Source organism: Dromiciops gliroides, chromosome 3 (assembly GCF_019393635.1).
Source record: "Dromiciops gliroides isolate mDroGli1 chromosome 3, mDroGli1.pri, whole genome shotgun sequence".
In the NCBI taxonomy this organism is placed as follows: Eukaryota; Metazoa; Chordata; class Mammalia; order Microbiotheria; family Microbiotheriidae; genus Dromiciops; species Dromiciops gliroides.
The window spans coordinates 405,128,107-405,145,631 of record NC_057863.1 but is presented as its reverse complement, the minus strand read 5'-3'; the positions used below and the strand labels follow the sequence as shown (position 1 = coordinate 405,145,631).

General features: G+C 38.6%; 1 protein-coding gene across 1 annotated transcript in view; it reads left to right on the top strand.

Annotated features, from left to right (window-relative positions):
- LOC122746748 (aldehyde oxidase 1-like) overlaps positions 1–17,525 on the top strand; it is an 88,230-nt gene that overhangs the window by 6,636 nt on the left and 64,069 nt on the right. The window contains exons 2-6 of the mRNA XM_043992663.1: positions 1,691–1,748; positions 3,536–3,632; positions 4,676–4,784; positions 5,511–5,637; positions 14,533–14,594. Coding sequence (XP_043848598.1) covers positions 1,691–1,748; positions 3,536–3,632; positions 4,676–4,784; positions 5,511–5,637; positions 14,533–14,594 — 453 coding nt within the window. The remainder of the gene's footprint in view (positions 1–1,690; positions 1,749–3,535; positions 3,633–4,675; positions 4,785–5,510; positions 5,638–14,532; positions 14,595–17,525) is intronic.

The window sequence follows — 17,525 nt, the reverse complement described above, 5'->3', positions numbered from 1 at the left end:
CCTTCAGTGTCCCAGTCACCTTAGTTGCTATACCTATGGTCTCCTTACCCAAATGAAACTTTGATTCAGATGTTTGCTCCCCTAGAGCAGATGCCAAAGTGGGCAATAATTGCTTTCCTTGAAAATTTCTGTCTCAGAATAACTTTAGAAATTTTATTCTTTTGGCAAGTATTGATCTAGCAATTTGTGGCCCTGGATTAGTGTTTTAACATAAATCTTATTGTGAGTAAAGCTGTATGTGGTGGCCCTATTACTGTCCCAAGTGTAGGGAAAATTAGCTGGGGTTTCTAATATATTTGTTACTTAGAAATTAGAGGATACCACACCAGTTTTGGTGCATTAAACATTTATTAAAGTATATTAAATATTAGTAAAGAGAGCATGCATGGCTCTGAAAGGTAGGAAAGCCTAGCTAGGAAATAGAAGAGAGAGAAGAAAGAAAATGGGGAATCCTAGAGGGCTGTGTCTGTTCTCACCCAGTTCTCATGCCAAAAAGAGGGCGTCTCCCTGCAAACTTGCTGAGGGCAGGAGCAGAGCCTGCCCATAAACATTGTTCAAAGTGTATAGAATTGGGGCAGCTAGGTGGCGCAGTGGATAGAGCACTGGCCCTGGAGTCAGGAGGACCTGAGTTCAAGTCCAGCCTCAGACACTTAACACTTACTAGCTGTGTGACCCTGGGCAAGTCACTTAACCCCAATTGCCTCACTAAAAAAATTTTTTTAAAAAGTGTATAGAATTAATTGGTTTTTTGTTTTTGTTTTTTTTTGGGGTTTTTTTTTGCGAGGCAATGGAGGTTAAGTGACTTGCCCAGGGTCACACAGCTAGTAAGTGTGAGTGTCTGAGGCCGGATTTGAATAGAATTAATTGTTATTTGAGGTTTTTATGACCCCATCTTTTGGCTAGAATTTTAAAAACCCCAGTGCGCACACTGGCCTGGAGCTCAGGCCAGCACCTCCACAAACAGCATGGTGCTCCACCAGCTGGTTGTAGCCGTCGCCATGGCGCTGGCACCTCACGTCATCACCACTTTCCGAAGCCTACATGGGCCTGGCAAAATTATAATGACTGGAAGCCCAGTGAAGGCAGTCATGTGACTGTCAGTCAGAGCTGCCAGCCAATTGGCTTGGGGCTGTGTGTATTGAGCCTCGGGTCTGCTGGGAAGAAGGGAGGTTTTTCCACCATTCTAGCTTGAAGCTAGAAGGTGATAGTACACTATTGTGTGTTCTCAGCTGATTCCTGGGCGGTGGTGTTATTCAGGTTGTATTATTTCCCTTTCCCCATTTTATTTTCTTTCCCTTAATCCTTCTGATGCTGTTTGTGTTTTTTTAAGTTCATTCTTGTTAAATAAATCCTGCTCTGTTTTGAGGGAGGCTGTTGGTCTCCTTCCTTGCCCCAATATTTCGGTGAGCCGCCTAGCTAACACTCCCCAATTAAAATTTGGTCCCTACAAAAGCTAATTGGCTAGCATCACTCAGATCTAATGGTTCACTGGATGTGGAGTGGTGCTGAGGTCAGAGAACAGATCTTCTAGCAGGAACAAAGTTTTCAGGTAGGTGTGGTTTTGAGTGAGGTAACTTCCTGACTCTGGGCTGACCTTAAGAAAGGTCAGGCCCGGCTCTCTCAGCGGCCTCTGGGGAGTCCAAAACCCCCATTATTTTCTCACAATCTCTAATTTTTCTCCTTGGTTCAGGTAACAGAGAAGAATGCAGATCCTGAAACAATGCTGTTATCATACTTGAGGAAGAAACGTATCCTTTCATTGCATCTGTCTCTCTGTGCGTTTGTAACTGAAGTAACTCATTTTACATAGTTTGACATCAAGCACTTTAAAACATTGGCAGCAACCCTTTTGGAATTACCCTCTCACCTCCCCATGTCACCTAACTCAGACTTGCAGGTTGGGAACATGATAGTATGAAGATTTACAATTGAACATTCTGCCTCATATACTTCCTCAAGGTCATACAGGGTAGTAAGTGGAAGGGGTAGTATTCAGTCCCAGGTTCTCTGACTCCAGAGTTCTTTCAACTGCATCAGTGATCTTGTAGGATGAGTGGAAGAATGCTGGGCATCAGGAGACCTGGGTTTGAATTCCATCTTTGAAACTTAATAACTCATTAGATCAGTGTAGATAAGACCACTAGCAAGTCATTTGATGTCTGAGAAGCTCAGTTTCTTCATCTATAGAATGAGGATACAGGAAAATGAATGCCTTTGAGTTTTTTTAAAAAGTAGAACTCTATATAGCCAATCGATTCTCATCTATAAATGCTGTCAGAGACAGAAATGCCATAGTAATTGAATTGAATTGAATTGGATTCAGCAGATATGTATGATTTATCTGTGGAGTGTGCTGTTCCTAGGTACTGGGAGGGAAGGTATAGATTATGAGCAGAAGAGGAGAGGCTAGGGTGTTTGAGGGAGACAGCAACATATATTGAAATCCCCGTGTAAGGGAGTTAGGATGTTCAGGGAAAAAATGTGAACCAGAGTGCTGAATTCCTTGAGAAAGTGAGAGAAAGGTCTGGTAGATGGATAATAGCAGCTAGGCTCTGGACTGGGTAATATAAATGGATGGAATGAATTTTAGAGGAGAGGTTTCTGAGTGAGGTTGCAGCAGGATGAGGATCTGGAAGCCACACTGAAAAGCAAGGATTATGCTCCTCCCCCTGGTCCCATGTGTTCATGGGGGAAGTGAGGAAAGTTGCTAGAAGGTATATCAAGACTTGGAGAGGGTGACTAGGAATGCAGTATCTTCTGGGGGTAGGGGTGGGGATGAAAAAAGTCAAGTCATGTGAGTTCAAGGACATCAAAGGAGTGTGATAAGAAAAAGTCTAAGATAAAGAGAAGTTGATTAATGATAGAGGAGGGTTCTAGAGAGTACAATAGAAGGTAAGGCAGAGAGAGCCATGCTGGGGTCTTGAAGGGGTAGGGCTGATGCCAATGGGACTGAGAGAGTCTGGAGTGGTAGCAGTAATGTGTTTCCACCTAGGCATCCCTTGACTCTGTGATTAGGAGATGGAGGCAGTTTGCTAGCCACAGGGCATTAGGCTGTCACACTGTCCCTAGACAAAAATGGTATCTCCCCCTGTAGACCCCTGGTTGAGATGTTGGTTTAATTTTTTCCCTCTGGAGGTCGAGGCTAAGAACAACTTATAAAACCATTTGTATTTATTTTTCTTTGGGACAAAGTTTTAGACATACAGCTCAAGACTCCAACACGTCCAAGCTCAATTGATCAAATACATAGGTTCCTCCATTTCTCAGTCTAATATTACTGCTTGCTGCTGCCTGGGACTGAGCTGCGGAAGGGAAGGAGGCTATACATAAGTCAAAAAGGTAAACACAAGTTTATTTTGTAGACTGTCACCAGTGAATAGCAACCAAGAGACGCCCCCCCCCCCCCTGCAAAGTTAAGCCTCTTGAGTTTCAACTACAGGACTGGATATAAAAATTTGTTTTAGTCAGAATTTAGTGAAATAATTCAAAGAGAAAAGCATCAGAAAACGGTTTTCTTTGACTACTGCCCTTCAAGTCCATCTGACAGGGACAAAATATGGCTGTGGAGGAGGTGGCTGTGGAGCCTGCACAGTGATGATATCAAGATATGACCCAGGGACTAAGAAGATAAGGTATTCTTCCCTCAGAGTGCTGAAAATGATGTGTTGATTTTTATTATTTGGAGTTGTTCTTCTGTCATAGATATATGGGGCTATGACAACAGAAATTACATGTTTGCAAGCAGCCGGGTGGCCCAGTGGATAGAGCACTGGGCCTGGAGTCAGGAAGACATCTTACCAAGTTCAAATGCCCTCAGACTCTTACTGGTTGTGTAACCTTGAGCAAGTCTCTTATTCTTAATTGCCTCAGTTTTCTCATCTGCAAAATGAGCTGGAAAAGGAAATGGTAAACCACTCTGATATCTCTGCCAAGAAATGCCCAAATGGGGTCACAGAGAGCCAGATACAACTGAAAATGACTGAACAACAAATTAAGACATAAGCTCATTCACTGTAGGCTCTCTGAAAACTTATTCAGTACAATTTCAGTAGCAGACAGCACAGCAGTAATAATAATATGTATCTCATCCTGTTCCCAACATGATTTTTGTCCACCCACTGTTCTTCTAGTTCTTTCCTTCACTGTTATCAGGATGATCTAGTTTAACCAGATCTCTCATCAAGCTTTCTATAAACTATTTTTCTCCTCTCTACTATTTCTTGCTGGTTTTATGAGGCAATATTGCTCATGATCTTCCACATCTTTCTATAACTTCATTACTATTATTGTTCTCATTGTTGGGCTTGTTGGGCTAGGCATATCAGTTCATCTACAGTCAAGAAAATAATATCCAAATAACATAATTACTGGCCCATTTTCTCCTTACCTAGTCCTTTGACTAGAAGTTGGAGATAAAACTGGGCCAAAGCAATAAGTGTTTAAGGTGGACTGATCAGAAACTGGTATCATTGTAAGCTATTTATAACATGATGGCATCTGGATGCTTGCTCAAATGGAAAATGAAATAAATAGAGGCAGAGGAAAGCACAGCTAAAATAATATTATTTTGTAAGTAGACTATGTTAGCGATTTCACTCAGACAAAGCAATTAAAATTATTATCTAGTTGTTCATAGAAGGAAAGTTGATTTATTTTTCTCTTTTATGTTTTGAAGACATTATTCTGCCAATGCCTGCCTGCTTTCCATATGCTCTCTGTATGGGGCTGCTGTCACTACAGTAGAAGGCATAGGAAACACCAAAACCAGGATTCATCCAGTGCAGGTGAGAGTCTATGGAGCATAATTCTTGCTTCTTCTGATACTTTCATAAAGCCATGATTTTGTTACTGCAGATACTCCTTTCATTGAAACCCTACCATACTTCCTTAGCCCTTGTGACTCTTGTCTATTTCATTTCTACAAATTTTCCATAGAAAATGTACCCAATGCATCAGGGGCCTTCCTTTTGTTCCTTTCATATCTTGATTGATCCAATGTACCACCTGGTTAGTCCATCTTTTCTATTTCATTCTCAATACATGACCTTTCCAGTCACACATATTGTGACCGTGTTAAAACGTTGACTATCACTTATTATCTGTGTGACCTAAGGCGAGAAGTAGGATCTGAGGTCAAGTCTTCCAGACTCCAAATCTAGCACTTGATCCACTGCACTATTTATATGTAGGTCAAATAGCTCTACACATGAAAAAGTTTCACAACCAGATTGAGTCTCTGATCCTGCCTCACCATGAAGAACAAATCAAAGTTCATTTCTTACAGACAGTGAATCAGCAGCATGTTTGTGTATGAAGGATGTTGCACTGATTGATTAAATTCCTTGCATTGACAGTAACTTGTGTTGTGACTAGTAGAGGGCTAATAGAATGTTTATATTCAAGAGTATTTGTGAACTAGTAATCATACTCTCAGTACTCTAAGGCAGTGGTAGAAAGGAGAAATCAATGAGACTATAGGTTTTAATCATGGGTCACTGTTGTTGTTCTAGGAAAGGATTGCCAAATGCCATGGGACTCAGTGTGGATACTGTAGCCCAGGGATGGTTATGTCTTTGTACTCTCTTTTGAGAAACATTCCAAAACCCTCCATGGATCAGTTAATGGAAGCTCTTGGAGGTAGGTATTAATTCGATTTTCTTCAAGACTTTTTAGAAATAGCTCAGTCTACATCTGAATTATTTTCTACACCTTCTACATTTCAGTTGAAGATGGGGAGTTAAAGAAATTCTATGAAGAATTTAATAAGACCCTCCTTTTTAAGTCATCATTTGTTTTTTTTGTTTGTTTGTTTTGTTTTTTTAGTGAGGCAATTGGGGTTAAGTGACTTGCCCAGGGTCACACAGCTAGTAAGTATTAAGTGTCTGAGTTCAGACCTGAACTCAGGTCCTCCTGAATCCAGGGCCAGTGCTCTATCCACTGCGCCACCTAGCTGCCCCCATCATCTGTTTTTTAATTTGATGATTTCAGTGCAAACGTGGGCATAGGAAAGGACAGTGAAAAACATGTTGGAAAATGTGACTCAGGATTAAAGAACAGAAGAGATCAAAGGTTTATAGACCACATAGAAGCTGAATGTCTATATGTCTTGAACACTTTCTTAAATAAAGAGGCACTACATGTGAAAAGTATCAAATAACTTTATAAAAAATAAAATAAAATACAGCTAATCAGACAGGAAATGGCTGGTTACCAAAGTAGTACAAAGTAGTAATCATTTTGAAAGTAGTAATCATTTTGAATCATTCTCAATGTTCAGTTAGATCATCAACATGCTGGTGAAAAGAAAAATAGAAAAAGAATAAAAACACAAAGCTATGTTATATAATTGAAGCAAGTCCAAACTGACTTGTTTTAAACATGCTGTTCATATAAAAATGGGAATTAGATCTAAATTGTGGCCAGTGGAAGGCTGATGGAAGAACTGGAAGAAATTTGCCAATGTGGAATGAAAAACTTCTATAATATCCAGGTTGATGAAACTAACTTATTGATTTTATCATAACTGATAAAGGAGACTTCAGAATGAAAATCAATCGCCCACAAGGCTATCCTTTCAAACTACCTAAGGTCACATTTAAAACAAAGATACACCATCTTAACAATGAAGAAAAAGGCGTATCTGCAACTAATTTGTGCTAAAAACTGGAAACCAGAAACCCCAAATGACCCAGTTTTCTCATAGCACTGGTGAATGACCTCCCATCATGGTCTTCCACATTGGACAAACCTAAGTGAAGAATCCTTTAATGGTCATAAAAAATTCTATAAGAATTTTGGAGTGTTTACAAAGAACTATGGAGAAAATGACCCATGGACTAAAATTTTCCATGATTAATTACAACAAGTATAACTGGAAACTCAGAGCAGTACATTTCTTTTTAAAAAATTCATTTTCTCCCCAATTACATGTTAAAACAATTTTTAAACATTTTTTAAAAAAAGTTTTGAATTCTAAATTTTATACCTTCCTTCTTCCCTCCCCTTCCCCAATGATTAGCAATCGAATATATTTTATTCATGTATAATGATGTAAAACATTTCCATATTAGTCATTTTGTACAAGAATAAAAGAAAGAAGGAAAGGAAGGAAGGAAGGAAGGAAGGGAAAAATAGCATGCTTCAATCTATATTCAGACAATATTAGTTCTTTCTCTGGAGAGCCATAGAATACTTCATCCTGAGTCCTTTGGAACTGTCTTGGATCATTATATTGCTAAGAATAAGTCATTCACAATTCATCAAAGAACATTGCTGTTGTTGTGTACAACATTCTCCTGGTTCCAGAGCAGTACATTTCACACATACCACAAAACAGGATCCTTTGGAAAATTGACAGGTAACACTGTCTGGTATTAATTTGTAGAACCTATTAACTTTCTACATTTTTCATTTTTAAAGACTTACGTTATTTTTTTAATCAACACAAATGTGCCCTTTTTTCTCAACCTGAAGTCATTCTCCTCCACCACTGAGAATTCAGGAAAAACATAACTTTTGTTACAAACATGTATAGTCAATCAAAACAAATTTTTGCATTGACTTTGTCCAAAAAATATATTTCTTATTCGACACTCTTTATATTTATTTATATTAGGAGGTGGGTGCTGTGGTTTCATCATTAGTCCTGGAATCATCATTGTTCATTATACTGATCAGAATTCCTAATTTTTTTCAAAGTTGTTTTCTTTACCATGTTGTTGACTTTCTATAAATTGTTCTCCTGGTCCTGTTCACTGCACTCTGAATCAGTTCTTATTGGTGTTTTTTTTTACTTCATTATTTCCTATAGCACAATAGCATTCTATATGTATTTATGTGCATTTATATGTGTGTATACCATAACTCATTCAACCATTCTCTAATTTTTGATCATATTCTCAGATTCCTATAACTTGCTACCTGTAAGAGAGTTGATAAATATTTTTGTATATTTTTAGGATTTGTTGTGCTTAGGACTAATCCCTCTCTATAATTCCTTCTTCATTCTTCTTTTGCTTCTGTTTCCCTTTTGAGTAAAATGTATTTTTTGCAATCAGCTATGTGAATCTTCTTTTGATCAGTTCAGATGAGAGTAATTCCCTCCCCCTTGTTTGTAGGTATGTCTAATTATGTACCCTGATTCTGTGATATCATTTCCCCTAATCTTTTCTCTCCCCTTCCTCCAGTGTATTCCTCTTCCCTTGTTTTTGCATTCTTCTTTTAAGATTAAGACATAATAGAGGGGCAGCTAGGTGGCGCAGTGGATAGAGCACCAGCCCTGGAGTCAGGAGTACCTGAGTTCAAATCCGGCCTCAGACACTTAACATTTACTAGCTGTGTGACCCTGGGCAAGTCACTTAACCCCAATTGACTCACTAAAAAAAAAAAAAGAGATAATAGAACTATTCACAGACTTCGTTTAATTATACAATGTCTATGACCCTTAATAATGATCAGGTTCATAGAGGATGCATGTGTCATATCCCTGTATTAAAATGTAAGCAATTTTCCTTATCTGGTCCCTTATGATCATTCATGTTTTCTTATTAAAGTTTCTTTTAACTCTTGTTTTTGAACCTCAGAATTTCTAACTCATGTTTGAACCTTAGAATTTCAACTTAGCTCTGTTTTTTTCATCAGGAGTGCTTGGAAGTCCTCTATTTTATCAAAGATCCATTTTTTTTTCTGCTGTAAGATTTTATTCAGTTTTGCTGGAGAATTCTTGGCTATAGGTCTATAACCTTGACCTTCTGAAATATGTAATTCAAAGTTGTCTATTCCTTTATAGTAGTGATTGGTAAATCCTGTGTGATCCTGACTTTGGCTCCTTGGTAGTTGAATTCTTTCTTTCTGACTGCTTTCAATACTTTTTCTTTTATCCAGAAGCTTTGAATTTTGGTTATAACAATTCCTGGAAGTTTTCATTTGGGGCTTTCTTTCAGAAGGTGATTGGTATATTCCATCTATTTCTACTTTGCTTTCCACTTTGCCTTCTGGTTCCCAAAGATCTATGCAGTTTTCTTTTAACAATATTTGAACTACAATGTCTAAGCTCATATTTTGGTCATGGCATTCAGATGATTCTGAATTTCCTTTTCTCCTTGATCTGTTGTCCTGGCCAGTTGTTTCTGCCAATGAGACACCTTACATTCTCTCCTATTTTTTCCAGTCATTTGACTGTTTAAATTTTTTTATTGCCTCATTGAATCATTGGCTTTTATTTGGTCCTTTCTAACCTTCAGATAGTTTGTTTCTTTGGCAAGATTTTGTACCCCTTGTACCAAGTTAACTCTCTTTCCAAATATTTCTTTCATACTTCTCAACCTCCTTTTTTTCTTTAGCTCTGTCATTTCATGGACAAAAAACATTTTAGCTCTTTTTATCTCTTGCTTCATCTCTTTCACGAATTCTAGTTGAATTTGTGCCCAAGCTGTTTTATTTTGACTCTTTGCTTTTAGATGATTTAGAGTTCTGCTGAGTTTGTGTCTTGAGCATCTCTGTCAACAAAATAGCTTTTTTATTTTAGGGTTCTTTTTTGTTTGCTTATTCTTCCAGTTTACTTTCCAACTGTAGACTTGCTATTATGACTTGCAAGTTTTAAGGGCTCTTAAGATGGTCTTATCCAAGGTAAAGTCTGATTCCTTTCTTCCCACCTCCACCTCAAGTCTGAGCTTTGCAAGTTCTGGACCTGGGTTTGTATTTGAGCAGCATTAGACTGTTGCTGGACTCAACCACTGTCAGCCATCTGGGAATCTCTGCTTTGTCAATCCGGCAGAACTACAGACTTCCCTTTGTTGTGGAATTTCTGCCATGGTTATTCCTCTGCTGTCTTCAGATTGAACTAGAAGCTGTAACTAAGAGCCCACTCTGCTCCTGCTGTGAGTCACATAGTTGCTGTTTGCTTTTTTTTGCGGGGCAATGAGGGCCAAGTGACTTGCCCAGGGTCACACAGCTAGTAAGTATCAAGTATCTGAGGCCGGACTTGAACTCAGGTCCTCCTGAATCCAAGGCTGATGCTTCATCCACTGTGCCACCTAGATGCCCCTGCTGTTTGCTTCTGAACTTGCTCATTTCTCGTTATACTGCCCAGGGCTTGAGACTCCAAGTGGGGAGAGAGGGCTTAAGTCCCCATGTCAGTCCTCCCTGAATTTAAACTGGGCTGGGTAATAGGCAACAAAGTTACAAGAGTGAGGGTGCTCCAGTGTGGGTCTGGGACTCCTTCTTTCACAAGGTCATAGATTCTCCCTGGGTGCTGGAATGTTCTATGCTTGTCATGTTCTTTACTGGACCGAGGCCCCATTGTCTGTAAACCTCTTTATCTCCCTGTGCTGAACTGGTCTAGACAAGATGACTCACTATTACATTTTCTTGGATTTCCCCATCAGCATTTGATCTGGTGCATTTTCTAGATCTTTTTGGAGGAGTTTAGCTGGGGAGCTCCTCAGTGCACTATTTTTCCTGCTCTTCCAAAATCATCTGTATAGTTTTCTTTTAAAAGTGGTCTAGGCTAACCTGTAAAAATAGATTAAAAACTTAAGATGTTCCAGTTCTGTTTTACTTGTTTTAAAATCACTGATACAATCCCCATAAATATGGATTTGATAAAAGAACAAACTTATTTTTATAAAGAATTTTAATCAGTATAAATCAATCAGCACAATAAGCAAACTAAAAGTTTCTAGTAACTTCCTCAGGCTGCAAAATATTGATATTCTTGCTAAATTGGAAGTCTTAGCAGCCTTTGGCAGTACATGGTTAGGATATTAATTCATTTGTAAGATTTTATGAAAGAGGATAGTGGAAGATCATGATCAATATTGCCTCATAAAACCAGCTAGGAATACTAGAGAGGAGAAAAATAGTGTAGAGAAAGCCTGATGAGAGATCTGGTTAAACTAGATCATCCTGGGAACAGTGAAGGAAGGAACTGGAACGATAGTGGGAGGACAAAAAATAAAAAGTAGCTTTTAAGTTCTCCATATCAAACTCCTTCCTCCATAAATGACAGTGGAAGCACCAAGGTTTATTGCTAACATCCCAGTTCCCAGTGTGCTTCAGGAGGAAATAAAAATGATACTAAGGACAACAAAGATGGGACGAAGAGGCAGACTAGACTAGCTGCACCCAGAGAAGAAGATCATGAGGATTGCAAATGATTGTGAAGAAAAAATCATAGACTAATTATATATTGAAGAAAAGGCAGCTGAGAAAATATCAGTACTGACCTATATGCCTAATTTCTCATCACTAAAAACATCTTGACAATGATAAGTATTCACAAATGATATTCTATAGCTGACCACACAATAGCTTTACAGTCACAGAAATGATTGAAAAGTAAAAACGTTAGATTGTGATATCCCACTGTTCTTTTTGTTGTTGACTATTAAAAGTCATTTGATTCTGTAGAGCAAAATTGCACCTTAAAAGCTTTCTTCCAACAGTGTGCCTCCAATTCATATGAGAACTCGTATGAGTCCTTGAAAAATGCAGCAGAGGTAAAGTCCTTAATATAAAACTGTGTAAGAGATCAATGCTAACCAAAGGCATATACCATTGTCAAGGAGTTGTGCAGAATCCAAATGGAAGAGAGATTCCTTATAGATGATGATGATGTTCTTCAGATTATCCTATCTGTGCATGGAATTGTACAGATTGCATTAAACCCAGGGACATTGCAGTGTCTCCTAGATTAAATCCTCAATCATTCAAAACTATCCATATTGGAAAAATAAGAATGTCTCTCGTCCATACTATGATATGCACACAAAGATGGTTCATCAGTACACAGATCTCAGACAGATATTCTAGATGAGGGTTTCTTGACTTTTTTGTGGGTAGTGGACTCCTTTGGAAGTTTGGTAAAGTCTACAGATCTCTTCTCAAAAGAATGTCTTTGCATAAAATCAATAACATACATAGCATTGCAAAGGAAAGAAATTGTATTGAAATGCAATTATCAAAAAAGTTTAAAAGAGGAATTCATAGACCTCACTTCTCTAGATGGATAATAACAAGGTCCAGAATGAATAGGAAAGAGCTAGTTTGCATAGCGCCAAACTTTTTTCTGAAACAAAAATCCATCCTTTTTTAACCTCAATATTCTTCTAGTTGTACTATGTGACTCCAAATAATGGAATACTGCAGAAATAAAATTGCAGGTGACCAGAAGGCATTGAAATGATGTGGTCAGTTTAAGTGTATTCCCATCAAAAATTGCACACTGAAAGCATCATAAAAGAAAAATCAAGAGATGTATGGCTGGAAAAAGAAGTAGGCTATTTAGCCTAAAATTTAGTAGATAAGAGATATGCCTGTGGTGGATTAAATTACTTGTCCAGGGTCACTGAATTAGTCAGCATCAGAGGTCAGATTAAAACCCAGGTTTTCAAGACTTCAAGCCCAGTACTCTCTCCATAATGCCCCTTTAGGTATAGAAGATAGTTGGAAGTAATGTAGGGAAGTGGGAGATAGAATGGAGTTTGGAGAACTGTTAGTAGTCCAGTTTGGCTAGAACAAAGAGTGAGGGAAAGATAATAATGTTAAAGAAGCCTCAAAAGATAAGCCGGAGATAGATTTTAAATGCATTTGCTGAATTTATTGTTGTTGAATTACCCATGATTTCCATTGATATCCATGTAGTCACATAGAATCTAAAGCAGAGATTCTTTGTGCGTATGTGTGTGTTTGTGTGTGTGAGAGGCAATTGGGGTTAAGTGACTTGCCCAGGGTCACACAGCTAGTAAGTGTCAAGTGTCTGAGGTCAGATTTGAACTCAGGTCCTCCTGAATCCAGGGCCAGTGCTCTATTCACTGCGCCACCTAGCTGCCCCTAAAGCAGAGATTCTTAATCTGGGGTCTGTGAACCTGTTATTAAAACATTTTGATAATAATTTATTTATTTAATAATGGAATTTCAATACAGTTGATTTCCTTTATAGACCTGTGTGTTTTATGCATTTAAAAATGTTTGCAGAAGGGGTCCATTGGCTATACCAGACAGCCAAAGGGGCCCATGACACAAAAAAGATGAAGATCCCTGATTGAGAAGAAGACTCCCTCAGAAAACTGGATGAACCTTTCCATGGAGGATTATGGAAGGACATGTAGAGGTTAAGAAAGTATGGCTAGATTTTGATCTACCCCATTGGAAAGAGAATTCATGTGAATCTCATGGATGTCCATGAGATCAAAAATCCAATGATATTTGCATTTAAGGCCTTAAGCCCTACTAAGTCAGAGGGAATATGGAGGAGAACAAGCAGGAAAGGGAAGGACCTTGAGTTCATGTCTTATGAGTGGATCAAATGAAGGAATATTTTTCCTGGAGAAGACTCAGGGGAAAACAGAGTTACTGTCTTCAAGTATTTGAAGGGCAGCCATGTACAAGAGGGATGAGAAATTTCTATTTGGTGCCAAAGGTTCAGGGACAGCTGTAGGATATTGCAAAGAGACAACTTAAGGCTGAATGTTGGGAAAGACTTCCTATAATGAGAGCTTGCCGCTACTCACTGTGAGTGAGTAGAAAAACCACACTTGGAGTCAGGAAGACCCAAGTTCAAATCTGGCCTCAGACACTAGCTGAGCAAGTCATTTAACCTCTGTTTGCCTCAGTTTCCTCATTTTACAAATGAGGACCATGATAGCACCTGCCTCCCAGGGTTGTTGTGAGGATCAAATGAGATAACAGTTGTAAAGCATTTAGCGCAGCACATGGTACATAATAATCACTATATAAATGCTAGCTATATAAATGTTAGTGATTAAGGTGGAACGGCCGCTTCAAGAAGTAGTCAGTGCTCCCTTATTGAAGGTCTTCCAACAAAGGATGATCACTTGTCAAGAATGTAATAGTAGGTAGGGATTCTTTTTGACCAGATGGTTGCTAAAGTACCTTCTACATCTAAAATTCTGTGAGTCTGTGGTCCAAGTTAATTTATGACTGGAAAAGGAGGCCATCTAGTCATGAAATGAGAGGAAGAAAGCCCTAGTGGTGTCTGCCAAATAATAAAAGACCTGTGGGAAGGCCTCCAGAAGATTGATTGAAAGGCCTGGACAAGACTCATGCAAAACTAGGAATCATGGATAGATTATTTGGCTCTACTACTTACTGTGTGATTCTGTACAAGTCACTTAACTGCTCCATTTAAAAAAAATATGTAAACAAGGGGTTGGACTAGACCCTGAACTCCCTACAAGCTGTAAAACTATGATCCTTTGATTCTCTGATTGTGTCTTAAGCTAGCGGAGAAAGAACCTGAATGGATGAAGTCATAGATCCATTGACATTAGAGAACAGCATCTATATCAGAACTGCCAGAATATGTGGCTTTTATTTTCTCTTCTATTATTCTTCATCAGATATTTGAGGTACCTGACAGAGAGAAGAGAGCTTGACCCCAAATTTTCATCAATACCCTCATTTAGATTTATACATTTCTCATTGTAGGTGACAAAGCAGGCAATATATGGGAAGACTGAAACTCAAGTTCATATGTACAATTAACACTACTGTCTTCTTTTTCTCATTCAGGTAACTTGTGCCGCTGCACTGGATATCGGCCCATAGTAGATGCTTGCAAAACTTTCTGTAAAGTAAGAAGGGAAAAAAATCCTTTTATTTAATTTTCCTTGGGGCATTAAAATGCAAGAGTCAGGGTAGAAATGGCAGGGAGAAGGATTTGGAGATATGGTTAGATCTGTTATTATTATGTAATAATTATTATTGCATAATAATAACAGATCCATTATTTTTAAACAAGAAAAAAGAGACCTAGTTGTATTGCTGTGGGTGAGTTCACAACCTCTTTGAGCCTTAATTATCTTATGTATGAAATTAGGATAATAATATTTGCCCTGTCCACCTCACAAATGAGGGGGTGAGGGTCAAATGATATGTGTGTGTATAAGCACACACAACCATATATAAATACATATATATTGTAAGGGACTAAAATTTTAGCTATTCTGTCTAAAATATCTAATGAGTAGTCTCCAATAAATTATAAACTTTATTAAGCATTTATTAAGGAGAATAAGAATTTGGTGAAAAGAGAAAGAAAGGCCTAGATTCATCTATCAAAGGGAGAGCTCATTTTTAGCTCCACTCTCCACCAGAGTCTTGATGAAAGAGAGTGAGCCACACCTCCTTCATCCCCCAAGCCTCCTGTGAAACTGGCAACATCCCATCCATTTGCACACACATCTCCAAGCTAATTGGCTGGTAGCCTTGATTGACAGTACCCAAGAGCAAATGTCACTTCTTGACGCCAAGGACCTGACAGCATGGCTTGCCCTCAGACACCATCTCCTCATAGCGGAGCTTTCCTACGGTAACTCCCTAGCAGGTGACGTCATTCCAATCGTTACAATATGTTTATTCCTCTGTGAGCCTTTTAAATACTATGGCAATATAAGTTGTTAAAATGATCATTATTAGTATGATACTGTTTGTCTCACTTGGGACATTGCTAAATGACTTTAGTGGAAGCACTTAATACTGTTAAGATGGTCACAGCTTCATTTTTAGCTCCTTGCCTAGCTCCCCTATTTTTGATTCAGATCCCTTGTCTACAAGTAACTATTAAATGCCTACAATGTGTCCAGAACTGGAGAGACAAATAACACATGTGAGAAAGCTCCTTCCCTCAAGGAACTTACATTCTACTGTTTTTCCCCACAGGAGTATTTCCATCCTTCCAGGCACTCAGGTTCAAAACTCTGAACCATCCTCAACTCCTCACGTTTCTCCATCCCCAAAGAGTTTCTAATCAAATGTCAAATCTAGTCTTTCTGTCTTCACCTCTCTTGTACTAATCTCCATCTTTCCACTCACAATGCCACCACTTATGCTTTTAGACTCTCTTGCTTAGACTGTTGCAATAACCTTCTAATAGGCATCATGTTCTCAAGTCTTTCCTCTTTCTAATCCAGCCTCTGAACTGCCACCAAATTGCTATCCCTAAAGTACAGGTCCAGGGGTGTCCTGGAGGCAGTTTGTACTGGCCCAAGAAAGCTGACTGTTAAATTTTCAATGAGCATTTAACAGCTCAGAAATCAGCAAAGGATTTATTGTTTGGTTGATTATTTGGACTTAAGAAAATGAAGAGGAAAATATTAAGAATGCAGATTAAACTTAAAAATATGTTTTGTGCATTCCCCTCCCTTTCCCCCCCAAGAGCTGGTTACCCATGTACAGGTCTGATCTGTTCACACTTCTGCTCCATAAACCCAATGGCTTCCTGTATTGTTTTTCTAATGTCTAGTTCATTCTCTTCTGTTTCATATTTAAAACCTTTTACAGGATGCTTCCAGCCTACTTTTCCAGCATTACCACTCCTCATATACTCTACTGTTTCTCCAAACTGGCCTTCTTGACATTTCTTACATGAAATGCTCCTTCTCCTGTTTCCATGCTTATGCACAGGCGGTCTCTCCTACTTTTAATACACTTCCTTTTTAACCTTCACATCACATAATTCCTCATTTTCATCAAATCTCAGCTCAGTTGTCACCTTCTATGTGAAGTCTTTCCTCATTCTTCCAGGATGCCAGTTCCCTTCTTCCATTACCGTTAATTCACTTCTTATTATTTTTTGTGTTCACTTGTGTCTAAGTATTGTATACATTTTGTATACACTTATTTATTTGCATATTATTTTTTTCTCTCCCCCACTTCCCATGACCCCTTCAAGTCTAAAGACAGTGTCAGCTCTTTTAGGTCATTTTAAAAATTTCCACCACAGGTGCCTATCACAGTGCCTTGTCGCATAGTAGGATACTTAATAAATGTTGATTATTTGGGGGATACAATAGATTCACATATTAGTAAGTACAGGATTTCTACCAAAAAGGAATCACATTGCTTGAAGGGGGTGGGGTAAGGAACTTACAACTAGGGAAATCAGGAAAAGTTTCTTAAAGGAAGTGACATTTGCTCCAAACCTTGAAGGGAGCTGGTGGTTCTAAGAAGAGAAGGTGAGGAAGGAGATAGCCCATGCAAAGCCTCAGAAGTGGGAGAGTGAATGGCAGTGTCAGAGAGGGTGAACAGAATGCTGCATTTGTAGGAGGAGGTTGGCAAAGACTGGGAGAAATCTCTTCCAAATCCAGGTTAGGATTATTGATTTAGGAGAAATGAACTATTCTCCTTGAGGACTTTAATCTTATTTCAGATTATTCCATTTAATATATAACATTTCTTATGCTTTCTCTTGGTCCTTAAAGCATAACCAGCAGGCAAAAAAGGACTTTGCTACTTTTGCATAATACCTATTTCTGAGCCAAAACTGTTAATCAAATGGCAAAACACACAAAAAAGAAAAAAACCCAAATCGTAATTTGGCCCTCAATGAAAGACCAGTGTCTAGTTAGCTTCTAAATATTTATCTTTTTGAGGTCAGAATCAGTGATAGATCTGGTAGAAAATGGCTGGTGAGGACTTTTCACTATAGAAAGAACATTGAGAAGTTAAAGTTCATGCATGGAGTAATCGTTAGAGATGGGGCTTAAACCCAGGCCTTGCTGGAT